This window comes from Ictalurus punctatus, chromosome 4, assembly GCF_001660625.3.
Source record: "Ictalurus punctatus breed USDA103 chromosome 4, Coco_2.0, whole genome shotgun sequence".
Lineage (NCBI taxonomy): Eukaryota > Metazoa > Chordata > Actinopteri > Siluriformes > Ictaluridae > Ictalurus > Ictalurus punctatus.
In genome coordinates, this window is record NC_071284.1 from 30981422 (window position 1) to 31008546 (window position 27125).

At 42.5% G+C, this 27125-nt stretch overlaps 2 protein-coding genes across 5 annotated transcripts in view; one reads left to right on the forward strand and one right to left on the reverse strand.

Annotated features, from left to right (window-relative positions):
* The window catches only part of LOC108264743 (transcription initiation factor TFIID subunit 4), a 95171-nt gene extending 78246 nt beyond the window's left edge, over window positions 1–16925 (reverse strand). Inside the window, exons 1-6 of the mRNA XM_053678154.1 lie at window positions 15381–16925; window positions 11054–11196; window positions 4824–4943; window positions 3379–3501; window positions 2132–2221; window positions 1370–1531 (exon numbers count right to left, since the gene is read on the reverse strand). Coding sequence (XP_053534129.1) covers window positions 1370–1531; window positions 2132–2221; window positions 3379–3501; window positions 4824–4943; window positions 11054–11196; window positions 15381–16905 — 2163 coding nt within the window. The 5' untranslated portion in view covers window positions 16906–16925. The remainder of the gene's footprint in view (window positions 1–1369; window positions 1532–2131; window positions 2222–3378; window positions 3502–4823; window positions 4944–11053; window positions 11197–15380) is intronic.
* Window positions 16926–21730: 4805 nt separating this feature from the next.
* Window positions 21731–27125, forward strand: part of lsm14ab (LSM14A mRNA processing body assembly factor b) — a 13663-nt gene continuing 8268 nt past the window's right edge. For 3 of the 4 annotated variants that reach the window (XM_053678155.1, XM_053678156.1, XM_053678157.1), the window contains exons 1-3: window positions 21731–22074; window positions 24386–24549; window positions 26010–26152. In XM_053678155.1, the coding sequence (XP_053534130.1) occupies window positions 21954–22074; window positions 24386–24549; window positions 26010–26152 (428 nt within the window). In that variant the 5' untranslated portion in view covers window positions 21731–21953. The remainder of the gene's footprint in view (window positions 22075–24385; window positions 24550–26009; window positions 26153–27125) is intronic. The other variant, XM_017465746.3, reaches the window with a different exon arrangement.

Consider the following 27125-nt stretch of genomic DNA (forward strand, 5'->3'; position numbering starts at 1 on the left):
CTTACTGTGTACAGTTATCGATTTAGCCCATTAGGAAATCGCTTGTCTGATGTAGCTCGTAGCAGCCGTGAAACGTTCACGACCTAGACTTATTACAGCTCTCATTTCCATTTAAATGGCATGTAAAATGTTCAAATCGGGCTGGGTGATATAACAGTATCCATCCATAAATCTTCTATAGCGCTTTTCCTACAGGGTCGCGGCGAACCTGGAGACTATCCCAGGGAGCACCGGGCACGAGGCGGGGTACACCCTGGACGGGGTGCCAATCCATCGCAGGGTACAATCACATACACGCTCACACACCCATTCACACACTACGGACACTTTGGACACGCCAATCAGCCTACCGTGCATGTCTTTGGACTGGGGGAGGAAACCGTACCCGGAGGAGAACATGCAAACTCCGCCCACAAAGGACAGAGGAGGGAATCGAATTCTTACACGCTGGAAAATCGAATCGAGACGAGCGCACGTTACTAATGTGAGGAGGGGGCGGGGCTCCCAGTGGGGTCAGGTAATATCGAAGGCTGCGTCTGAAATCATGTATTGTGACGGTACCTACCGCATTCGACTCGGCCGTGGATTCAGTACGTCCTGATCGGTATACGTGTGTACTATGAATATAATCCAGACATACTACATCCGCCATGTTGGCATTGTCTCCTGTGACTCTTTTACTGCCGTCCGCCATTTTTGATTCGGATTCAGCTCTTCCCCAGCGGTCCCGTTGCATTATGGGATAGCGCAGTGTGTGTTGCTTCCATACAGCAGAATCTCAGTGGAGGCAGAAGGTCATCCGGGAATCACCGTTTTATGAATACTGAGAATTCGGATATACTACTCCTTTGGCGTAATGCTTTTCGCCTACTGTACAGTAGGGTATTAGGGATATTCAGACAAAACATCTATGAGACTGTCAATCATTCCAGATTCGCATTTCGATTGGCTGCCATTTTTATTGAGAGTGAAAAATACATATATAGGCACTATATTACGATATTAAAACACCTAAGCAGTAGGTGTGAAGGCTGGCGGGTCTGGAACATAAACAAAATGGTCGGTTTGTAAGGTCAGATTCTGAGGATCGTATGATAAGAACCGGGTTCATGGAGACAAGTCTTCGACAAGCATGACATTTTAACAGTTTGATTTGATTTGACTGCAGACGTCCAACCAAAAGCCACATATTTAGTCCAGACTCATGTTATTTGTTTCACTGAAGCCTCTATCTTCTGGCTTTCACTGTTTGTTGTGCAAATTGCAAACATTTCGGCCCCCGGGTTTGCTCTGATTGGTTGACAAAGAGAGAGAGAAAGAGAGAGAGAGAGAGAGAGAGAGAGAGAGAGAGAGAGAGAGAGGTGCCTACCTGTGGCGGTGTAACAGTGCTGTTAGGTTGCCGGGGGGCGTTACCCATTGTAACAGCCCCGGCGACGGCTACCGTTGGAGACGCGGTGGTCTTAGGCTGCGGGGGCTGAGTGAGCGACTGCTGACTGTTCAACAGGGACAAACGCAACGCTGGCAGGCTTTTCTACACACACACACACACACACCCACACACACACACAGATTGATATATATGGACAATATGTCAAAAGAATATTCATGACTACTATTAGACATCATAAACATAAAGCGAAATCATATAAACTTGCGATCATAGCTTGGTGTGTAAAAATAACAGCATCGCTTTAAACGATTTCTAGCTGAGACGCAAACATTCTTGACGCTGTAGTTTGCTTGTATTCATACAGCCTGTGTATATCACTCGACGCGCTCCTTTAATCGGACGTACATATACTGTATATTTGTGTGTGTTACTATGTGTGTGTGTGTCTGTTTCGAGATCTAAGCATGCTAACATGGCGTGACAGCATGGATCATCAGTGTCGGTGGCAGCATGTGACGCACGTCATGGTTGGCTAGACACGCCTGCAGGATACTGGCCGCAGCCACCGGAGGAAAGGAGCTGTCACGGCACACCCATGCAGGACTCGAAAACACACTGTGTGCTGTGTCAGTGTTAGCATGGACGGTACGACTAACGGGAGTCTAAAGCAAATACGCGTGCGTCACATTTATTAGCATGCCTGCGATTAATGTATGTTAAAATGCTGTGCGTGTGCGTCACCTTGAGAAAAGGCACCAGGTAAGGCTGTGGTGATGACTTCAGCTCCGTCTGCAGCCGGCTGGTGAATTCTTCTGGTTCGATTTTGGCATCCTGAGACAATAAAATAAAGCCACAAGGGTGTTACGTCTGGTCTTGGTTTTACGCGCTAAATATCAAACAGCCATAAACGACACGACACATAATTACACACGAAGTGTCAAGTAAAAGGAATACATACAGGCGAGGTCATTCCTTTACATACGCCTTGTAGAATCTGCAAAATGTTCAATTTTCATGATGACTGCATGTTGCTGTTTATTTAGTCCTGCCCTGAAGAAGCTAGTTCACATAACACAAGTTTACATAAAGTCCACAAGACACAATAATAACCGAATTTACACACGTGAACCCGTTCAAAAGTCTACACACGCTCGATCGTTAATCCTGTGCGGCGTTACCCGGATGATCCACGACGGCCTGTTTATATGTGTCGTGATAGTTCTTCATGAGTCCCTGGTTTGTCCTGAGCAGTTAAACTGCCCAGTGTACGTCCCAAAAAATCCTCCAGGTCCGTTGCTTTTCCAGCATGTACTGCGGATTTGACTCCTCTCCAACAGCGACTATATGCTGTCGAGATCCATCTTTTCACACCGAGGACGACTGAGGGACTCGTACACGACTATTACAAAAGGAGCAAACCTTCGCTGATGCTCAAGAAGGCGACACGATGCATCAAGAGACGGCGGGGTGTAAACTTTTGAACAGGACGATCGGTGTAAAATTTTTATTATTTTGTCTTCTGGGACACGTGTAAATATCTTATGTAGCTACTGAAGGGCGGTACTAAATAAACAACAACATGCAATCTGTATGATTCCTCTTATATATATACAATTTTTAATTATTAACATTTTGCAGATTAATAAACACTTGATATTTCCATCATTTGAGTCAGAGGTTCCATTCATTTGACCGCGTCGATCTAAAAATGTGCCGATCTGACATCCATCGCTTATCTAAATCAAATTTCCGAGGCATTTTATTCCGTAAAACACAGATTTCGTTGTCCGATATAGCGAGAGGCCCTGCAGCTTCGACCTTTCACACCGCCACATAACCTGGAAAGAGACGTTTATAGATAGTTGTCATGGTTACAAAGAGGACGTGAGTATTGCGTAAGCTTGGAGGTCATCACTTCATCGTCTAGCTGATGGGACTGAGTTTATATGGTTAACCCCAGGTAAGGTCAGTGAGCTGTTGGGACTCACCAGAAGGTCCTGCACCAGTGCTTTCACGTTCCGTGACGTCTCCGGGGAGGGGGAATTATGGGATGCGAGTTTGATCAACGTTGCCAGGAAGTTCTTACACTTTTTCACATTCTCTTGCATTTCCTAAAGAAGAAGGAATGTACTTTAATGCCATGACACACTGTGTGTTTCTGAGTGTGTGTGTGTGTGTGTGTGTGTGTGTGTGTGTGTGTGTGTGTGTGCCTGTGGGTTAATGACGAAAGAGTGATACCAAGGGCCAAGTCAAAGAGAGAGAGAGAGAGAGAGAGAGAGAGAGAGAGAGAGAGAGAGAGAGATGTGAGAAAGAGAGAGAGAGATGTGAGAATGAGAGAGAGAGCAATGTAAGAAAGAGAGAGAGAGAGAGATCTGAGAAAGAGAGAGAGAGATGTGAGAAAGAGAGAAAGAGAGAGAGAGAGAGATGTGAGAATGAGAGAGAGAGCAATGTGAGAAAGAGAGAAAGAGAGAGAGAGAGAGATGTGAGAATGAGAGAGAGAGCAATGTAAGAAAGAGAGAAAGAGAGAGAGATCTGAGAAAGAGAGAGAGAGATGTGAGAAAGAGAGAAAGATGTGAGAATGAGAGAGAGATGTAAGAAAGAGAGAAAGAGAGAGAGAGATTTGAGAAAGAGAGAGAGAGATAAGAGAGAAACAGAGAGAGATGTGAGAAAGAGAGAAAGAGAGAGATAGAGATCTGAGAATGAGAGAGAGATGTAACAAAGAGAGAGAGAGAGATTTGAGAAAGAGAGATAAGAGAGAGATGTGAGAAAGAGAGAGAGAGATAGAGAGAGAGAGATGTGAGAAAGAGAGAGAGAGAGAGAGATGTGAGAAAGAGAGAGAGACGCGAGAATGAGAGAGAGAGACGTGGAAAAGAGAGAGGGGGATGTGAGAAAGAAAGAGAGAGAGAGATGTGAGAAAGAGAGAGACATGAGAATGAGAGAGAGAGATGTGGAAAAGAGAGAGAGATAAGAGAGAGAGATGTGAGAAAGAGAGAAAGAGAGAGAGAGATGTGAGAATGAGAGAGAGAGAGATGAGGAAAAGAGAGAGATAAGAGAGAGAGATGTGAGAAAGAGAGAAAGAGAGAGAGAGATGTGAGAATGAGAGAGAGATGTGGAAAAGAGAGAGATAAGAGAGAGAGATGTGAGAAAGAGAGAAAGAGAGAGAGAGATGTGAGAATGAGAGAGAGAGATGTGGAAAAGAGAGAGATAAGAGAGAGAGATGTGAGAAAGAGAAAGAGAGAGAGAGATGTGAGAATGAGAGAGAGAGATTTGAGAAAGAGAGAGAGAGCTAGAGACAGATAGAGAGAGATGTGAGAAAAAGAGAGAGAGAGAGATAGAGAGAGATAGAGAGAGAGAGAGATGTGGAAAAGAGAGAGAGAGATGTGAGAAAGAGAGAATGAGACATTGTGAAGAAATACACTGCCAAGATTTGAACCTGGGAGATGACGGTTGCTCCGGGGGCAGGGCCAGCTGCGGTGGGTGGAGCCAGGGTGGGCCCCTGGGGGGCCAGAGCTGCAGGGTGCTGCTGGGGCGTTGTCACTGCCAAAGGCGCCCTCTGGAGGAGAACGAGAGAGAAAACAGACAGAGAGATAAACAGGAGCTGACACACACTGCGCCTCCAGCAAGGCCACGCACTGTCACATCATGTGTCCCGAGAGAGAGAGACAGAGAGAGTGAGAGAGAGAGAGAGAGAGAGAGAGTGAGAGAGAGATAGAGAGAGAGAGAGAGAGAGAGTGGAACTGGAGGATAAAGAATTACTAGCTATAATTTATTATATTATGAACATGATGAGGTTCACCTGTCTACTGATCGCACGTTTTCCAATAGATTAGAACGAAATGAAAAGCTAACTCTGGAGGACCAGAGAGCACAAATACGAACAGCCAATAAACACTAGACGAACATGGAATTCAGATAGAGAGAAATGTATTTAGAGCTAGCTTTCCCTCCATTTTCTGTACCGCTTATCTTACACAGGGTTGTACTGGAGCCTGGAGCCTGGAGCCTATCCCGGGGGACTCGGGGTCTATCGCAGGGCACAATCTCAGACATTCACGCACCGCGGGCAATCTGTGTGCCTGAATCTTTGGACTGGCGGAGGAAACCGGAGTACCCGGAGGAAAGCACAGGCAGAGCATGCAAACTCCACGCACACAGGGCGGAGGCAGGAATCAAACCCCCGTCCCTGGTGGTGCGAGGCAAACATGCTAACCCCTGAGCCCCTGTGCGCCTCAGCACTCAGCACAGAATCAACATTCGCAGGCAGTGTTGCCACCTCACAGCTCCACGGTGTCTGGTTCCATCCTGAGCTCGGGTTAACGTCTGTGTGCAGTTTGACATACGGTTACATTTATACAGCGCTTTTCTAAACACTCTACATAGTATGGGGGAGGGGGTCTCCTCAACCACCACTAGTGTGTAGGATCCACCTGGATGGTGTGACGGCAGCCATAGTGCGCCTGAACTCCCACCACATACCGGCTATTAGAGGAGAGGAGAGAGTGATGTAGCCCCATGAATTCATGAGTGGAGATTATTAGGGGGCCGTGATCCCAGGACCCAGGGGTTATAGCCCTACTCTTTTACAATAAGTGTCCTGGGATTTTTAATGACCACAGAGGATCAGGACCTCGCTTTAACGTCTCATCCGAAAGACAGTGTATATATACACTATACTGGAGTATTAAGCCCCACGGTGAGCGCCCCCTGCTGGCCTCACTAATACCACTTCCAGCAACCTTAGTTTTCCAAAGGAGGTCTCCCATCCAGGTACTGACCAGGCTCAACCCTGCTTAGCTTCAGTTGGGAAACCAGACGAGAACTGGCAGGGAGATATGCCTCTACCAACGCGCTCACATGCCCGTCTGGGTTTCCTCTTCGTCCTGTGGTTTCCTCCAACCTCCCAAAACCATCCCAGGTGGATTGGTGACGCTAGGTTGCCCCTAGGTGTGAATGTTTGTGTGTATGTTGCCCTGAGGTGGTCTGGTGTCCCCGCCAGGGTGTGTTCCCGCCTCACACCTAGTGTTCTCGGGATAAGCTCGGGATCCACTCTGACCCTGACCAGGATAAGGAAGGATAAGTGACGGATTATAGCGGATACAGAAAAATAAAGGAACGTGCGAAGAACGGAAAACCTCCGCGCTTGTGGATTTCCTTTGTGAGGATAAAAATAAGGATTATTTTAATTGTTTTGACCTTTTATTTTATTTTAACCTCATCGGGAAGCTCCTCCTCTAATCAGATGCATTGTGGGTCTGATTAGCAGTTTACCTTGCTATATTAACTGTCATCGGTGAGATTTCGTGGTCGGTCACGGGCTACGAAAGCTCGGGAACCTCTGGTATAACGTGACAGACAGATATGAAGAAAGACAGAGCGGTCTAGACATACGGTAGTGTATAGAAAATAGGGAAGAGATCAAGAAAGAGGGATAAAGCGTGAGCCTGAGAGAGACGAGTGCAGGGAGGAAGTGCTCACAGTAAGGGCAGGAGTAGCAGTAGCGGTAGTAGTGGTAGCAGTGGTAGTAGTAGCAGTGGTAGTGGTAGTAGTAGTAGAAGATGTGCAGGTCTGAGGAGCAGGATTCAGGGTTTGGGACTGAACCACTTTATTCTGGACAGCAGGAGTGGCCCGAGAGGCCTGGACCGAGACAGGAGACTGCAGCCAGGAGAGGAGGAAGAGGGCGAGGAAGAAGAAGCACACAGGGAAGAAAAGGAGTAAAGGGAAAAAAAAGGCTTCAAATAATCAGTCCTGAATTCAGGAATCCTGCTCTAACACCTCCAACCTCCGACTTCTTACGTTTCTCATTAACATGGAAACAGGGAAACAGTCAATATATACACTACCCGGTCAAAAGTTTGTGGACATTCGATTGAAATGTTTCTCATGATCTTCTCATAAAACCTTTCTGAACTGAAGGCGTGTGATTAAATGTTTCAAATCGGTGTCGTAGACAAAAATGTAATCGTGCCGACGTATTCATTTCTTTCATTAGACTAAAACTAACATTTTATTTACGAATAAATCTTCATTTGAACGGACGACCAGGAGCGGGATATTCCGAAAAGCAGGCGATAAGAGTCCGGCGTCGGTGTGAACTCCTTTAACACTGTTTAAAAATCATCTCGGGGAAATTCCTCAAGACATCGCTCGAGAAAACGCCAAGAATACATTTCTGGAAATTTCTAGGTGAAAAGTGTGTCTACTCTGAAGATGCAAAAATGTGAAATTATTTTGATTTATTTGGGATTTTTTATCACGACATAATTCCCATAGTTCCATTTGTGTTACTCCAGAGTTTTGATGACTTTATTATTATTATAAAATATGGGGAAAAATAATAATAATACAGAATGAGTTTGTCTAAACTTTTGTCTGGTAGTGTATACTGAGAGATCAACAAATAAGTTCCAGCTCTGAGAGATGCATACACACAAAATCATGGATGGGAAGAAGATCTCTCTCTGTCTCTCTCTTTCTCGGTCTCTCTCTCTCTCTCTGTCTCTCTTTATCGTCATCTGTATCACTCTCTCTCTGTCTGTCTCTCTCTCTCTCACTTTGTCTCTCTCTCTCTCTTTATTGCTGTCTGTATCACTCTCTCTCTCTGTCTGTCGCTCTCTCTCTCTCACTTTGTCTCTCTCTCTATCGCTGTCTGTATCACTCTCTCTCTCTGTCTGTCTCTCTCTTGGTCTCACTTTGTCTCTCTCTCTCTGTCTCTCGCTCTCTCTCTGTTCCACTTTGTCTCTCTCTCTCTCTCTGTCTCTCTCTCTCTGTCTGTCTCTCTCTGTCTGTCTCTCTCTCTCTCTGTCTCTCTTTCTCACTGTCTGTATCACTCTCTCTCTCTCTGTCTCTCTCTCTCTCTCTCTGTCTGTCTGTCTCTCTCTCTCTCGCTCTCTAAGAGTGTAGGAAAGACAGCACACCCTGAGGAACCCATAGACAAGGAAGAGCTTTGGGCAATTAAACACACACACACACACACACACACACACACACACATCACATCACATCACACCACATATCTCAGTCAAGACTGAAGGAGCTGTTGGCTTTTTAAAACAATCAGGCAGTTGGATGATGAATGATTGAACACATTCAGAAAGACACGTGAGAATCAGGGCAAGTTTCAGCTACAGGAAAATGAATCTAAAATGAAATAGCGCGCCACTTGTAGCTCCTCGTACCAGGTTTAAAATATATTATGTTATTATACAATACGGGTGGCATGATTATTAACTCTTACTATCAACATGTACAGTCATTCAGAGTATTAGTAGTAGCAGACTAGTCATCTTTTCCATAATCAAAGGAAAAAATGTCTCAGGACGTCACTATTTTCAGTAAAAAGCTTTTCATTTAAGAGTGTATTTCAAGCAATGCAATTAATCAAACTGAAAATCAGTTAAAGTGGTCTGGATAAAGATGTCTGATTGAAGCTCTAGATAAAACTAAATTTCCCACTATGATTTTTTGGGGTTTTTTTAACATATAATATGTATTATTATAATATATTATTATAATATTACTGTAATGCTGATCAATAAAAATGGACATGCAACGCTGCCACCATGTGGCAAAAGATCATACATTCACTGAGGAAAGAAATGTCAAGAGACAGTTCAGGGAAGATGGACATTTCATAAAAGCGGGTGATTTTTAAAATAAGATCTTTCCATGTACAATACACAAGCAGAAGAATGCAGAGTATAAATGCGTGTATTTCATAATGAACGTATTCAGTATTTCATAATGAGCGTATTCAGTATCTCATAATGAACGTATTCAGTATTTCATAATGAGCGTATTCAGTATTTCATACTGAACATATTCAGTATTTCATAATGAACTTATTCAATATTTCATAATGAGCGTATTCAGTATCTCATAATGAAGGTATTCAGTATCTCATAATGAGCGTATTCAGTATCTCATAATGAGCGTATTCAGTATCTCATAATGAGCGTATTCAGTATCTCATAATGAAGGTATTCAGTATCTCATAATGAGCGTATTCAGTATCTCATAATGAGCGTATTCAGTATCTCATAACGAGCGTATTCAGTATCTCATAACGAGCGCATTCAGTATCTCATAACGAGCGTATTCAGTATCTCATAACGAGCGTATTCAGTATCTCATAACGAGCGTATTCAGTATCTCATAACGAGCGTATTTAGTATTTCATAATGAACTTATTCAGTATTTCATAATGAGCGTATTCAGTATTTCATAATGAACAAATTCAGTATTTCATAATGAACAAATTCAGTATTTCATAATGAACAAATTCAGTATTTCATAATGAACATATTCAGTATGCTGCTGTTTTTATGAGAAATATTAAAGACATCAGGTTTACAGGATAACTGACATGATGGCTTTTAAAGGTCCCGTAGGACAGACATAAAATAAGTGTCTCATTATATTAATATATCACTTCGTATGATATCAGTGTGTATTAGAATAAGACCAGACCAGATTTTTTTTCTTCCTGCAGGTGAGAACACGTTCACCATTAATCAAACGAGATGAATAGGGACTACACTTAGTAAGTGTAAGCGCTAATGCTGTGATTAATTATATTCTAACAGGTAGAAGGTGATAAGCAAAACTTCTATGAAATATTAATCACCTCATTAAAATCAGACGGGATGGGGACAGCAATTACGCTGAGTAGAGAAATGAAGTCGGAGCTCTGTATTAAATACACTAAACCTAAGGGATTAAAGACACTGTGTCTATCAGTCACAGTGAAGGAGGCGTGGCCTCTGTGTCTATCAGTCACAGTGAAGGAGGCGTGACCTCTGTGTCTATCAGTCACAGTGAAGGAGGTGTGGCCTCTGTGTCTATCAGTCACAGTGAAGGAGGTGTGGCCTCTGTGTCTATCAGTCACAGTGAAGGAGGCGTGACCTCTGTGTCTATCAGTCACAGTGAAGGAGGTGTGGCCTCTGTGTCTATCAGTCACAGTGAAGGAGGTGTGGCTTCTTGTCTGTCAGTCACAGTAAAGCAGGCGTGGCCTCTGTGTCTATCAGTCACAGTGAAGGAGGCGTGACCTCTGTGTCTATCAGTCACAGTGAAGGAGGTGTGGCCTCTGTGTCTATCAGTCACAGTGAAGGAGGTGTGGCTTCTTGTCTGTCAGTCACAGTAAAGCAGGCGTGGCCTCTGTGTCTATCAGTCACAGTGAAGGAGGCGTGGCCTCTGCATCTGTCAGTCACAGTGAAGGAGACGTGGCCTCTGTGTCTGTCAATCACAGTAAAGCAGGCATGGCCTCTTGTCTGTCAGTCAAAGTAACGCAGGCGTGGCCTCTTGTCTTTCAGTCACGGTAAAGTAGGCATGGCCTCTGTGTCTGTCAGTCACAGTGAAGGAGGCGTGGCCTCTGTGTTTGCCAGTCACGATGAAGGAGGCGTGGCCTCTGTGTCTGTCAGTCACGGTGAAGGAGGCGTGGCCTCTGTGTCTGTCAGTCACGGTGAAGGAGGCGTGGCCTCTGTGTCTGTCAGTCACATTAAAGGAGGCGTGGATTTTGTGTCTGTCAGTCACGGTGAAGGAGGCGTGGCCTTTGCATCTACAAGTACTAGTGAAGGAGGCGTGGCCTCTGCATCTGTCAGTTATGGTGAAGGAGGCATGGCCTAAGTGTAGGTATGGAGTTTTTGTGTGTGTGTGTGGGGGGGGTACCTGTGGGGTGGTGACTCTGAAGGTGGCTGTAGTGGTGGGGGCAGCGGGTCGGGGTGAGAGGGCACTTTGGGCCTGCGCTTGAGCCAGTGCTTGCTGTGGAACCATCATCAACTGACCCAGCTCCGTCCGCACCAACACCATGCCTACAAAACACACACACACACACACACACACACACACACACACACACACACACACACAAATAAATATATTAGTCATAAAATCCACATAATAAATTTTGATCCACTCTGGCCAATCCACCAGAACCACACGCTCAGCCAAGGTCTGATATCACTCGCCACAAGATATGCAAATACTCACTGGGAAAACCACTATTTTACTGGCAGATGCTGCCTCTTGCGTTGAGAAAACATTTTTTGTCCACGGCTACTCGCCGAGCCTCTTAGGAACACACTTCAAACAGAATGGGTCATAAACCTTCGTCACTAGGAGCGTTCTCCTACGCAGCAGTGAAATTACACAGGAGCAATCTCTTTCACCTGATAATCCGTCACGAAGATGTGCTCAACCATGTCCTGTTCTTATCCTCGTAATATAACGCTTCTGTAATATCGAGGAAATAAAAGCAGATAATTATATCTTCCCGACGCACAAATCCTTGGGTCATGTCCCAAACTGCATACTACCACCACTACACCACTGGTGGCGTCATTATTTAGTCATACTTATTAAATACATGTTGTATAAATGTTGTATACAACTCTGTATAAATCTGTGTACTCGCTGATGTGAACTTAATACATGTGGTGGAAGAAGAGCGCAGCACATCCCATGTTACCAAACAGTTTGCCTAAAATAACATTAGCATACCACAAACAGCAAAAAACAAACAAAAGCAGTTTATATATGGAGAAAAGACTGTTAAGTCTAGGGCTGTAACTAACGATTATTTTCATAATCGATTAGTTGTGCGATTATTTGTCGATTAATCGGATTGGGGGTGCGTATACTTTCAGTACCATCTTTTGGTTTATTTAAAATGTAATCCAGTGTTACAAATATAAACTTCAGACTAAAACTTTACACGACTGTTTGTGCAATTATATACGACTGAAAAGAACCCAACACACACACACACACACACACACACACACACACACCACTATATATATTATTCATTTAGGACTATAGTTTAATTCAGTGCTTTTTATGCATCCATAAAAATAATGCATAAATACTTACATATAATATAAACTAATATACACACACACACACACACACATATATATATATATATAAGGTGACAAACAGTACACTGAAGAAAGTCATTGACGTTGACTCTGGATATTAGGCTAATGCTAGCGGTGTGAAATTACGTGTGTATGACGTCACGTGCCATCGACTAGGAAGCAGCTTACACTTTCCATTTGAGACGATATTACCTTTCTAAAATTCATACACTAGACCAGTGGTTTTCAAAGTGGGGGCCGCCAGGGGGGCGCCCGGGGGGTCTCAACAATTTGGTGTGAAAAATAAATAAATGTATGTTTTCTCTTTCTCACTCTCAGACAACCACGCACACACACACAATCAATTCCTAATGTAATGTAATGTAAAGATGCCAGATGTAATTATTAATAAAATACAGGGGTATATTCAGAAGTCTGTATTTTTAATGTGTTTTAAAGACATCTTGCAAAAGGGTCGGCCTCGGTCAAATGTTAATGCCATTTGGGGGGCCTTGCCCTGGAAAAGTTTGGGAACCCCTGCACTAGACGGTAGAGTACATAGTGCATAGTGTAAGTGTATAGTACATCATTTGGGACACAACTTTTGTATTTACTCTGCGATGGATGTTTTCGGGAACAGTAGTGAGGTAATGAGTAAACACACCTGTGCCTCGCAGAACGACTAATCAGTAATGAGATTTTCATCCACAATGAGATTTTCATCATCGATTATTATCGATTAGTTCTAATTAAATCCTAGACCAACTGGTTTACTGATTTACTCAGTTTCAGGAAAACCAACCATCCAGTCGTAGTACATCAACACAATCAGACATTAAGGTTCTTTGTTCTGAGCCTTGTGTTCACACTAACAAGTGACGTCTGCAGTTTTATCTTCTTTTACATTTTTTTCAGGTTTAATTACACTGTTATATATTACACAGGAGTTCCCAAACTTTTTGGGATATGGCTTGATTATGTAACATCATGGTAACATTTAAAAAGAAACAAAAAAGTTTACAGTCTTTTTTTATATAGATTTAGCAGTATTTTAAATCTGTCATTTGTTAAATTCAAAAGGAATGAATCCTAATCAATGGAGTTTTATCTTATCTGGGGCTTAAAAAATGGTAACAAAATGGTTATTTATTAAATATATCAGTAAGTGCAATGGCTCCTTAATATTATTTAATATTTATTTATTATTTTTATCCACTGTGTAAATACAAATTAATTATATTTGTATTTTTTTTTTTAGTTTTTTCCTCCATTTCTCATTATTAGGAATATGATAGAGAAAGCTCTGCCCTTTTTAATTCCCCAAACACGCTAGAACCTGCTAGAGAAGATGCCAGAGAATGCTCCGCCCCTTTTAATCCCACAACATAAATACAACGGATTATGTTTGTATTTTTTTTTAGTTTCTACTACTTTCTAATTTTTTCCCTCCATTTCTCATTATTATGAATATGATAGAGAAAGCTCCGCCCCTTTTAATCCCCCAACAAGCTAGAGCATGCTAGAGAAAGCTCTGTCCCTTTTAATCCCCAACACGCTAGAGCATGCTAGAAAATATGCTAGAGAAAGCTCCGCCCCTTTTAATCCCCCAACATGCTAGAGTATGCTAGAGAAGGTGCTAGAGAAAGCTCCGCCCCTTTTAATCCTCCAACACACTAGAGGATGCTAGAGAATATGCTAGAGAAATCTCCGCCCCTTTTTATCCCCAACATTCTAGAGAATATGATAGAGAAAGCTCCGCCCATTTTAATCCCCAACTCTCTAGAGAATATGATAGAGAAAGCTCTGCCCCTTTTAATCCCCAACACGCTAGAACATGCTAGAGAAGATGCTAGAGAAAGCTGCGGCCCCTTTTAATCCCCCCAACATAAATACAAATGAATTATGTTTGTATTTTTATTTTAGTTTCTTCTAGTTTCTACTTTTTTCCCCTCCATTTTTCATTATTAGAAATATGATAGAGAAAGCTCCGCCCCTTTTAAACCCCAACTCTCTAGAGAAGGTGCTAGAGAAAGCTCCGCCCGTTTTAATCTCCAACTCTCTAGAGAAGGTGCTAGAGAAAGCTCCGCCCATTTTAATCCCCAACTCTCTAGAGAATATGATAGAGAAAGCTCCGCCCATTTTAATCCCCAACTCTCTAGAGAATATGATAGAGAAAGCTCCGCCCATTTTAATCCCCAACTCTCTAGAGAATATGAGAGAAAGCTCCGCCCATTTTAATCCCCAACTCTCTAGAGAATATGATAGAGAAAGCTCCGCCCATTTTAATCCCCAACTCTCTAGAGAATATGATAGAGAAAGCTCCGCCCATTTTAATCCCCAACTCTCTAGAGAATATGATAGAGAAAGCTCCGCCCATTTTAATCCCCAACTCTCTAGAGAATATGATAGAGAAAGCTCCGCCCATTTTAATCCCCCCCCCAACATAAATACAAATGAATTATGCTGGTTTGGTTTTTTTTAGTTTCTACTTTTTCCCTCCATTTTTCATTATTAGGAATATGCTCGAGAAAGCTCCGCCCCTTTTAATCCCCCAACATAAACATTTATTAAGTATTAAGATTTCTTATATTGTGTATTTATACAGTTCTGTGTACGAACACATGATCCTCCTACAACTTTCTAACACTTATTTGTCATCAGTTGCTGAAAACTTGTTGCACGCGTATCACTCAGATTAAACTCTGCCTCAAACAGATAAAGGCATCTAACAAATAAATAAATGATGGCTGTACGGCACTGATGGTATTTTTTTCCTTTTGGTATACATTAACAATATCAGAGATGTGAATATCTGTCAGTATTTGACACCGTGCCAACACTTTGTACGTGAGTTGACTCTGCACATGAGGTCACGTGTATTAGTTCGTTTATTTATCTTCAGTATGCGCTTTAACCTGGTCAGGGTGATGGTGGATGTGGAGCTTCCTGGATGGGAAGAAACCCGGAGGAAACCCACATAGACACAGCAAGGACATGCACAAACACGCCCCACACACACACACACACACATTGTATTGTATATATTGATGGACTGGTACTGAATCAGAGCCTCAGGCTCTCGGTGTTGTATTGGAGTATCACTAGAATAAACAAAGCTCACACAGAGTCATTCTCACCTGCCGGGATGGTAAATCCTGGAGGAAGCTGGATGGTCGCCTGCTGTTGTGGCGGTCTGACGATCAGCTGCGGAGCCGTGATCCTCTGCGCTGGAGCTGCAGGTCGAGGCTGAGGTTGGAGCTGAGGCTGAGCTTGGGACTGGGTTTGAGGTTGGGATTGTGTTTGAGGTTGAAGTGTGGATTGATGCTGCATCTGGGATTGCGTTTGAGGCTGGAGTTGGGATGGAGATTGAAGCGGAGGTTGAGGTTGGGATCGGGGTTGGGATTGAGGCTGGGACTGAGGTTGGGATATGGTTTGAGGTTGAGATTGGGTTATGGGTTGGGTTACGGGCTGAATTTGGGTTTGAGCTTGGGTTTGAGTTTGAGGTTGGGACTGAGTTTGGGTTTGAGGTTGTGACCGAGTTTGGGTTTGTGTTTGAGGTTGCGACTGAGTTTGGGTTTGGGACTGAGTTTGGGTTTGAGGTTGGGACTGAGTTTGGGTTTGAGGTTGGGACTGAGTTTGGGTTTGAGGTTGGGACTGAGTTTGGGTTTGGGACTGAGTTTGGGTTTGAGGTTGGGACTGAGGCTGGGTTTGAGGTTGGGACTGAGGTTGGGACTGAGGCTGAGTCGTCACTGCAATGCACACAGCACTCGGGACCGAGTTCACACTCCCAGGCTGAACCTGCTGCACATCTGCTTTGGTCTGGTCCTCCCCACTCTGTGCGCTCTCTGCGTTCTTGCCGTGGTTCACGCGCCCCTGCTGGATGAGCGCCGACACACTCGTGCCGTTCCTGCCCTGAGCGATGCTCGCCACGATGTGACTCGGGAGTCGGTGCAGCGCGATCTTGGGAGTCCCTTTATCGAGCGCAACGGACCTGCTCGCGCTGGACACGGTGTACGTGGAGGAGTTGGCGCGCGCCATCGCCATGGAAACCGCGGCCCCAGCGCTGGATGGCGAGTTGCTGCTGATGACGGAGGAGGTCGCAGCGCCGTTCACGCTCCGCGACGCAGCGCTGCCCCGCGCGCCGCCGCGCTTCTTCCGCGTACCGTAATGCCGCGGCGTCTCCACGGTGCCCGAGGCTGTTGCTCTGCGGCCGGCGGCGCTAATGCTAACCGCGGGAGAAGTTGCTCCATCCTGCGCGCACACGCCGCTAATCTTAGCCGAAGATGATGGTGAGGAGGAGGAGGATGGGGATGTGGATGTGGATGAGGAGGAGTGTGGACGCGAAACGCTCGTACTCGCCTTCACGCAGCTCTCCGGAGAAGCCGCTCTGCCCGCTGGGGTGATCTCGGCGGGATCCGAGCCTCGCTCCGTCCCGGCTTTATGTTGTTGTTGATGATGAGGATGATGTTGTTGTTGTTGCTGCTCGGATGGAGTATTAGCCCGAGAACTTAACGCTTTCCCTATGTGCTGCTTGGCGCCGCCGGCCTTGTTTCCGCTCCGGCCGACGAGCTGCGACTCCAGCGAGCCCACCAGGTCGCTCACCGCCTTCTCGTCCACCTCGGAGAACAGCATATCTTCCAGAGGGTCGGAGGCGCCCGCCATCTTTGAGGGGAGCCTTGTCTAAATTGAACGGGGGGCGGGGCGTCAGAGGCGCAGTGCGCATGCGTGTTGCTATGCATTGTGGGAATGCGCTGTGACGTCAAATCGGGTTTCATTTTGCCAACTCTGTACCTTCGTACTTCTGATGCTGTTAAATAAAATATAACATTTCAGATACCTAAGCAGCACAATATTTGCGTTATAAATGCTTTATGAATGTGTATTAATTGTTTTTAGTCCTTTTAGCTTCACATTTTCACAGAGTTTCACATTTAGCCAGGTTTCACATCATACAATTTGCTTTAACTGCTCCTTTTCGTGTTAAAATTAGTCGTTCTGTTCAGCAAAAATGACACTGAACAAAATATTTCTGTTTTTGACCTGCATACAAATGTGTAATAAAGCTTATTCTCTTCTTAACGTCCCGGAGCACTTTGTTCTGATTTATACTCAGTTCAGTATATTCTAATGTATTCTGAATTATTAGGGGTCCAAACATCGAACAGACTGGAACTATTGTTTTTGCTAGGATTTTATTATTATTATTATTATTATTATTATTATTATTATTATTATTATTATTATTATCTGTCCATCCATCCATCTTCTATACCGCTTATCCTACAGGGTCACGGGGAACCTGGAGCCTATCCCAGGGAGCATCGGGCACAAGGCGGGGTACACCCTGGACAGGGTTCCAATCCATCGCAGGGCACAATCACATACACACTCACACACCCATTCATACACTACGGACACTTTGGACATGCCAATCAGCCTACCATGCATGTCTTTGGACTGGGGGAGGAAACCGTACCCGGAGTACCCGGAGGAAACCCCCGAAGCACAGGGAGAACATGCAAACTCCACACACACAGGGCCGCAGCAGGAATTGAACCCCCAACCCTGGAGGTGTGAGGCGAACGTGCAAACCACGAAGCCACCGATTATTTTTATTATTACTATTATTAATAATAATAATAATAATAATAATAATAATAATAATAACAATACTGTTGTTGTTGTTGCTAGTGTTATTATATATCTGTCCTGAAACAAATTGTGCAAACTAAACTGTCGAACAGATGTAAACCATAGCCAGTGGGTAGTACTCCTTCCCGCTACTCAAGCAAGAAAGATGGACCAGATCAGCCTGATGGTGGCGCTATAGTGCAGTGTTTTACATTTTAGCACATATCTTGTAAACCGTGAATTGTTCTATGAAAAATAATGGATTCTTAATGAGGACTGGGTTACTTAAAACACAACCAGTAAGCTTTCAGCAGGCATTTCACATGGTTAGCATTGGGCTACTGTGACAAATCTTGAACAGTACTTCATCTACATTTTTTTTAGCATTCTATTTTACTTTGCAAGGACAGGACACTTGGACAGCTATCTGAGAAGAGTGCTTTGGCCCTGCAGTGTCTTCTACCTCACACATACCTTTTTTTTTTTTTTACCAAGTTCTGATCTCATTTTAGTCTATTAATATTTTAATATTTGTTTATCTGGCTATCTATCTATCTCTGTCTGTCTATCATGTCTTTTACTTTAAAGCAGTGGTTCATTCTCTAATTTCTCAGTTTTATAACTGCAATGATCCAAAATACATTCAAAGGATATGAAAGAGGTTGGGCACAGTTGTATATATATATATATATATATATATATATATATATATATATATATATATATATATATATATATATATATATATATATATATATATATATATATATATATAAGTAAATAAAACATTTTCCACTACCAATATTTTAGCATACACTGTTTGACCATTTTTTTTTATTATTTGTGATTAAATAACGTATGTGAAATCTAACACACTACATGTCTGTTGCTATAATTTCATGTCTTTGTCTTGTTTGTTCTGTCCTATTGAACATTTCCATTAAGTCTATATTAGGAGACAGATGCACCTTCACAGCTCAGTAGTGCTTTTGGCAACATTAAAAAAATAAATATATAAATAAAAAAATAAAAAATCCCAAAAAAGACTTCAAACCACTTTAAGAAGTCATTTCATGCTTTGATTCACACTTGAATTAGTTCTAGGACACAAAAACAATGTAGAGGAAGGTTAAGAACAGCACATCCTTTTGTGGCATTGAGCACGTCACTTAGTAGTCTTCTAGCACTTCATTACATATGAATTGTCATCAAAATCAATACGCAATTAAGAGCCCCTAAGGGAAATTGTTTCTCTGACGGGATAATGCAGAGTCATATTATATATTACAGCTCTCTTCTCTTCTCTTTGTAGCTTTTCTGTTTTCAGTTCAGGACTACATGCACATTTATATTTATCATGTAGCAAATGCTATTATCTAAAGCGACTTACAAAAGGTGCAAATCTACTAAATCTGCCAGCATTCATAACCAGAATGACAAAAGTGCTGGAACGGTACCATAAAGACAATTTATGCACAAAAGTGCATACTCAGTACAAATGGTATTAAACAACTGAAAGACAATCTCAACCCTAAGTGCATGTATAATAAGAGAGCAGACTAACATTGCCTCATGATAGAGAACTGAGAATTATAATGCCTACATATAGTAGATATTTTAATATAAGAATGATAAGCAAATGTGCGGCAGCTGAAAATGTAATGGGCACTAGCATCAAAATAATCAAATATTTATTTCTGTAATACATACATTTTCAAGCATTTCAATAAACTTTCTTGCGTTTTTGCGAGTACATTAAAATATTAATAAAAAAAAAACTTTATTATTAAGAAAAAAAATGATAGCTCACATGTTGTATTTCCTCTTCCTCTTCTCATCTGAATTATTCTTTAATAACTTGTTGTTTTTTTTTTGTTTTTTTTTTCTCAAGCTCCTGTTACTGTCTGTGTGGAATTTCACATGTGCACATAAAGTTTCCTCAGGGTTTTCTGGTTTTCTTCTACCTTAAAAAAAAGCATAAAGAGTTACTGAGGATGAATGAATAAACATTAAAGATAGTCTCATAGACAATTATAAAACCGATATACCTTATAGTAGCGATTGTAATGCAAGCATGATAAACAAGTATGATGTAACTGAAAATGTAATGCAAAGTTATTTACATTAATGATCCAAAAAATGTATAATATAACCTTTGCTTTGTAATGTATTGTTTGTAATGTAATTGCATTCTGTTACTTTTGCTGTCTTGTGGATTGCTGTCTTAGTGACAGGAGACACACGCACTTCATTTTTATGGGACTTGTTTGAGTAAATATCGCAAAAATACAACTTTATTTGACTTTTTTCACTAAGAAACTTTCATATAGTCGTAATTTGAACGTAATAATGATAAGCAAGTGTGGTGCAGCTAAACCTGTAACGTAAATTAATATCATTTAATAATGCAAATGATAGTTTAATAACTATTAAACAATATAAATATAGTCTTACTGTTGATTTTTTTGTTTGTTTGTTTGTTTGTTGAAAATCTCTTTCCAGATTTAGTCCCCTTCTTTGCTGTTATAATAACCTCCAGTTTTCTGTTCTGGGAAGGCTTTCCACTAGATTTTCAAGCGTAGCTGTGGGGATTTGTGTTCATTCAGCCACAAGAGGATTGGTGATGTCCGGCACTTATGTTAAGTGAGGAGGTCTGCCAAAGGTGTTCAGTGGGGTTGAGGTCACTCGAGTTCTTCCACTCCAACCTTGACACACCATGTCTTTATGGAGCTCGCTTTGTGCACAGGGGCATTGTCGTGCTGGAACAGGTTTGGGCCTCTTAGTTCCAGTCAGGGGTGTTTCTAGAGTTTGATCACTACTGAGGCACAGGCCCCCCAAGACTTTTACAAAAGTACTTAAAAAATTCTAGGGGGTCTGGAGGCATTAAACCTAAATACCAGACGATATACTGGAAGAGGCCACTGAAATTGTGAAATTAGCTTCTGAAACAGGGATGGGAAACTCCGCTCCTGAAAGCCACTGTCCTGCTGCGTTTATCTCCATCCCAAATCAAACACACCTGAAAAATCTAACCTTCAGGATTACTTGAAAATTACAGGCAGGTGTGTTTAATTGGCATTTTTGTGAGTAAACTAACGAACTAGCCTCCTAAATGAACAAATCACACATTGTGTACATAATTACCTACATCACTCTCTCATCTCCTCTCCACTAATAGCTGGTGTGTGGTGGGCGTTCTGGTGCACTATGGCTGCCGTCACATCATCCAGGTGGATGCTACACACTAGTGGTGGTTGAGGAGATTTCCCCATCCCATACTATGTAAAAGCACTTTGAGTGTCTGGAAAAGCGCTTTATAAATGTAAATGTAACTCAAATGAAAAAGTGTGTTGTGATAAAGCTATGATTCCCAACAGTGGCAGCTTGGCAGTGCTGGGATTTGAGCACACAACTGTCTGATCAGAAGTCCAACCTCTTAACCGCTGAGCTACCACTTCCCTTCAATCAGCCTTCATGTTTTAAATCATTCAAATTATGTAAACAATAATGTTCAGTGAACAGGAAAGACTATTTTCAGACGTATCTACGGTAATCTACCTCAACAGGCAATGATTTATCAGGAAAATTTTACTGGGGCTCGTTCCCCAATAACAAGGGTCTAGCGATGCCCGTGTTCCTGTAAAACATACTGTAAAACTGTGTGCTTCCAACTTTGTGGGAAGAAACACATAATGGTTTTGGATGGTCAGGTGTCCACATACTTTTGGCCATAACGTGTATACAGTACTGTATTTAGCCTACTGCACAGTGTATGTACTGTACAGTGACGACTTCTCGGGTTTCCTCAGAAATCTCGCGTTCTATCGCGAGATTTAGAAAGAGCGGCCTCCTCTTGTATCCCAGCATGCTTTGCAGTCGATGCGGAGGAAAATGAAATCGGCCATGTCGTGGTAGTCAGCAGTAACTTTTTTTCAGGGAACCGCGCTGACAACAGGAAGAAGGTTATAGCGAGTATTTTCGAGGAGAGGACACACGCAGGGAGTTTGTGCACCCAAACGAGGTGTTCTGAGACAGAAATTAACGTGAAAGAGGAGCTGAAAGGCGGTAAAGAGGACGCCATGAGTGGCGGGACGCCTTATATCGGCAGCAAAATCAGCCTGATCTCCAAGGCCCAGATCCGCTATGAGGGGATATTATACACCATCGACACCGAAAACTCCACCGTCGCGCTCGCTAAAGGTGATTTATATCGCGCTTCTGTGGAACCCTGTGCAGCTGCTTCACTCCGGCTCTGACTGCTTTTTATTAGCTGGCTTCGGTTGTTAGCTCTATACGCAAAATCAAAGGATTAGCCGTTAGCTAAGTGGTTTATAAACTAGCCAGATCGTTCAAATGTTTATATATAATATTTATATATAGATATATCTAAAGTTTATACAAAATAACACAAAATCATAAAAGTTCTATACTTATATATCAAATTATAAATAACTCCGTTACGAATTTAAAGGGCGATTAAGGGCCGCATACCGAATAGCTACGCACTCCGTGTATAGGTGCACTATATTGCGTATGGAATAATGGCTCGTGCACCCTATGTAGTGCACTAAAGATTCTATAGGAGGTTTGTGGGATACAGCCAACCAGTCTAGCATCTGGCTAAATAAGCTAGTTAAATGTATAATTCCAGTTCGCAGGTAGTGTTTAAGGTTTTTTCATGTTTTTCGTAAAATGTCTTATTTTATGATTTTTTTATATAAAAATATTCTATTTTGTGTACCCAATGTGGCTTGCTAACGTGTAGAAAGAGAGCTAGTTAGCTAGGTTTTACCTTACACTTTATGACTCGGTCGGTTTTATTTGTTTATAGGTGTATATAATTTATTCCGTTAATGTTATTTATTTTTATTTTTTTAAAGAGTTTTTTTGTGTGTGTGGTATAGTTAACAGCCTGCTCTTAGCCTGTGCATTAGCAACGTTTCTTTGTTTACTTCAGCTCAGACGCGTTAAGTACACACACCGAAGTGGTTCTCGTTCTCTCTCTAAACTTAAAATGAGCTGTGACACACACAGACACAGTTCTACGACGCTGTTTGGTGCCAGTGTTACCGAATCTTTTCAGGGGAAAGGGTCTACTGCAAAAAAACAAGGCACCGAGAGACGCTTCTGGCTGACGTCACACAGATGAATTTGCATATTCATCGAATCGACACCTTCATTTGCATATCCAAGGAAACTTTTCAAAAATGGTGTTTTTGTCAGAACAGAAAGCACAAGTAAGGAATCAAACATACTGCAAGAAAATAACCTGTGTTGGTGCGGTGCGAAGTTGATTTATTTTCTAACCCTAACGGCACGTCCCAAAAGGTTTTTATTCCTCTCACACTAGAGCAGTTTATTAAAGCAAGATGTGTACTTAATATTTTTTTTTAAATCCATTTAATGTTTGGAACACCACTTCCTGCTAACACTTGCGTTACAGCTGCTATAAGAGGCTGGTCGTTCCCTCATCAGTCTCTCTCTCTCTCTCTCTCTCTCTCTCTCTCTCTCTCTCTCTCTCTCTCTCTCAAAAGACTAAATACCTTACTGAGAACCCGGAAAGTGCAAACTCTGTCCCGAACACGAAACTTTCAGGTTTAGATTATGTAAAATCATCCACCGTATGACTAGCTGTTGCTACAGAAACAATATCCGAGATAACTTTACGTTTTTACAAAATACTATAATTATCAAGAGGAGCTGTTGATTTTGGGAAATGGACATAATTATTTTACTCTCGTAGTTTTTTTTTTGTTATTAGTTAATTTTGTAAACATTGGTGTACCTCTCTTAAATCTCCCTCTTCTAGCCGTCTGTGTGCTCTGAAAGCGAAGAACAGATTTAAACATTACAGACGCTTTCATTGTGTCAATAAATTCACACAAATGAGGCTTATTAAAACGCAACGTGTGCTCAATGTCCTTAATAGGTTTAAAATGTCTTTGTGAATGTCATTCATAAGAGGCAACTACACTATATGGCCAAATGTTTATGGACACCTTTGTACTGTTGGATGTCTACAGTAGAAATTGTACTGTAGGATGTCTTTGTGCTGCAGCATTACAATTTCCTGGAGTGTCCTGCACAGAGCCCTGACCTCAACCCCACTGAAGACCTTTGGGGTGAACTGGAGCCTCCTCACCCAGTGCTTGATCTCAGTAGTGCTCTTGTGTCTGAAGGAACACACATCCCCACAGCCCCGCTCCAAAATCCAGTGGAAAGCCTCTCTTCCCAGAAGGCAGGAGCGGAGGTTATTATAACAGCGACGAGGGAATAAATGTTGAACGGGATGTTCAACCATCACATATGGGTGTAATGGCCATGTAGTGAAGATAGATCCTTATAGAAACCGACTATATTTGATCTTGGAGAATAATGTGTGACAGTGCTCAAAAATGTACTCTTCAAATAGTCTCAGAATTGCAGTGATGTTTGTCATCAGTCGTGCGTTACATTGCAGATCTCAGTTCCGATCACGGTGTTGATCTTTTTGGGGTTTTTTTCCGAACAGTGAAGTCTTTCGGCACCGAAGACCGTCCTACAGACAGACCAGTGGCTCCGCGGGATGATGTCTTCGAATACATCATCTTTAGAGGAAGTGACATCAAAGATCTGACCGTTTGCGAGCCACCGAAGCCCAACTGCTCTCTGCCCCAAGACCCGGCCATCGTACAGGTAACCGTGTCACGTGTATGCATTTTATTTCAGTAAACGTGCACTGTTACATATTATAAAATTGCTTGCGGTACAGCCAGACATCCTCCAGTATTTTTATTTATATATTTATTTATTTATCGTTGCTTTTTGGCTTTAAATATCCTTCTCTGAACAACAGGATGGGAATTTAGTCTTTGCTTCACAGGAGAAATGATCAAACCTTGCATATTCCCAGAATTTGTGTTCTCGACGTAAACCATTATAACCTTGATGGTCCAGGTCGAGTTTCTGTAGACACTCCCTTTTTCTATTCGCTAATGCACGAAGCCTACGTAATGCGCGCTATGTTTTCACATGATAGAACGCTACAAGGCACCGTCCCTATTACTGATGCACACTTCCACTGAGTTACCATGGAGTCGTATTCTTCTTTCCGCCCCTTCTGCTCTCTGAACCTGCCTGACCCATCCTGAGCCCCTATTGGATCTGGAGTTCTCATCACTTGGAAATAACTCGCTGATGCTGAGGTCAGCCCCATGTGGACAGGATAAAGATATGTGAGATTACTGAGGATGGCACCACTTAAAAAACAACAACAACATAAAGATGGCTTTGGACGGCGTTTGACGTGAACAGTTTTCTCCAATGGTTTAGGACTACACAGTGCCACGCACTCGAGTCTCCATCAGTCAACAGTTGATAACTTCAAGGAAGTCTTTTGAAAACTATAAGGGATTTCCTTGTGGTGTGTTTTGAGTTACAAATGGGGGATTATTATTTTATTTGCACTATTTGTTGATCTATTTGTTGATCGTTGCACCCAGATGAGGATGGGTTCCTCTCGAGGTTTCTTTCTTCCTCATATCGTCTCAGTGAGGGTTCTTTTCCCCCATCACCACCGTCACCTCTGGTTTGCTCGTTATGGCTAAATGCACACTACCAGTCAAAAGCTCAGACACGCTCATTCTTTTTTTTTAAATTTTTTACCCACGTTTTAGAATAATTATGTAATAATGAAGTAATCAAAACTCTGCAGTAACACAGACGCAACTATGAAGAAGTTATTTTGATTATTTTATAAACATTTAATCATACACCTTCAGATCAAAAGGTTTTTAAGATCATGAGAAACGTTTCAGTCGAGTGTCCACAAACTTTTGACCAGCAGTGTATATATCTGGAACTGAGATTTCTGTAAAGTCGCTTTATGACGATGTCCGTCGTTAAAAGCCGTATACGCGCTTCTCTAACGGTTTAATCGTTAAAAGGTACCTGCTGTTACAGTTCTCTCGTGTTGGGTTTTTATCCGATCCTTTTCTGAGAGGGGAAATGTTCGGAATCGAGAGTACTGGTTATGTAATGGAGACTAGTCAGAGAAAATCCAATCGTTAAAAAGTTAATCAGGATAACAATTTCATATCTATTCTCGCTAAATGTGTAGTTTAATTATCTTCTCATTTTTTTTTCTTCTCCTGCAGTCATCTCTAGTCTCCGCTCCGGCGCCGTCCTTCCAGCCCGTGGGTTCTTACGCGTCCTTCAGCCGACCCCCTGCGCGCGCCTACAGCCAGTTCTCGGCTCCCCCCGTGCCCCAGCCCATTGGCGCTCCTGTCACTGCAGGCGAGTTTCACTGCTGATCCTCAGATTAAACTGCTTTCATTACATCAGCGAGTGAGGCGGAGTTAGTTCCAGGTGGAGCTGTAGACACTATTTAAAGAAATTAGATATAGTTTGCTTGAAAAGGGACTAGTCTTCAGTGTGTGTGTGTGCGCGCATATGTATGTATGTATAAATGTGTGTATGTATGTGCCGCCTTTCCACCGCAGGAACTTTCCCCAGGAACTTGGGACTTTTTGAGGTACTCTGCATGTACTCTCCACCGCATGGACCAGGGTCTAAATTAGGTTCTGGGTAAAATATTACCCCTACTCGGGCGGTGGTACTTTTTTCAAAAGCCAGGAACTTTGGGGGTGGGACTTGAGCGCTGAACATGCTGATTGGTTGAACGCACGGAGCATTTTTTAATTTTTTTTCTCCCACCGTCTTTAAAAGTCTGTTGCGGCGCATACAGTAACAGTTGTTTATTGTGTTTCGAATCAACACAATGGAGTTTGTTTAAAAAAAAAAAAAAATACACCCATGGACCGACGATGAGGTTCAGGCCTTAAGTATTTATGCCGAGGATGAAAGACAGCGGGAACTGGAAACGCCGACCCGCGATGATAAAGTATACGTAAAGATATCCCGCGAGCCTGGCGTTGTTCACGCAGGAAAACAGGGCAGAGAGAAGCTCGTGTGTGCGCGCGTTCGTCTCCGTCATCTCAGTAATAGCTGATCAAATCCGTTTGCTTTCTTTAAGTGTAGAATTACGAGCATTCTGCATTCGCTTTACTGCCACTGCTCGTCTATTTTCCAGCGGTTTCTCAATTACCTCTTTAGTTAAGCAATACATCACGATCAACAGCAGCACAGCGTGCATCTCCTCCATGCTTGTTGTTGTTGCAGTGTTATCAGATTTCGGAAGCTAGACGCTCTGTTTTTAAAACACAATCCTTTATCTAAACATTAAAGTTCCTGGGATTAATTGTTCCGGGTAA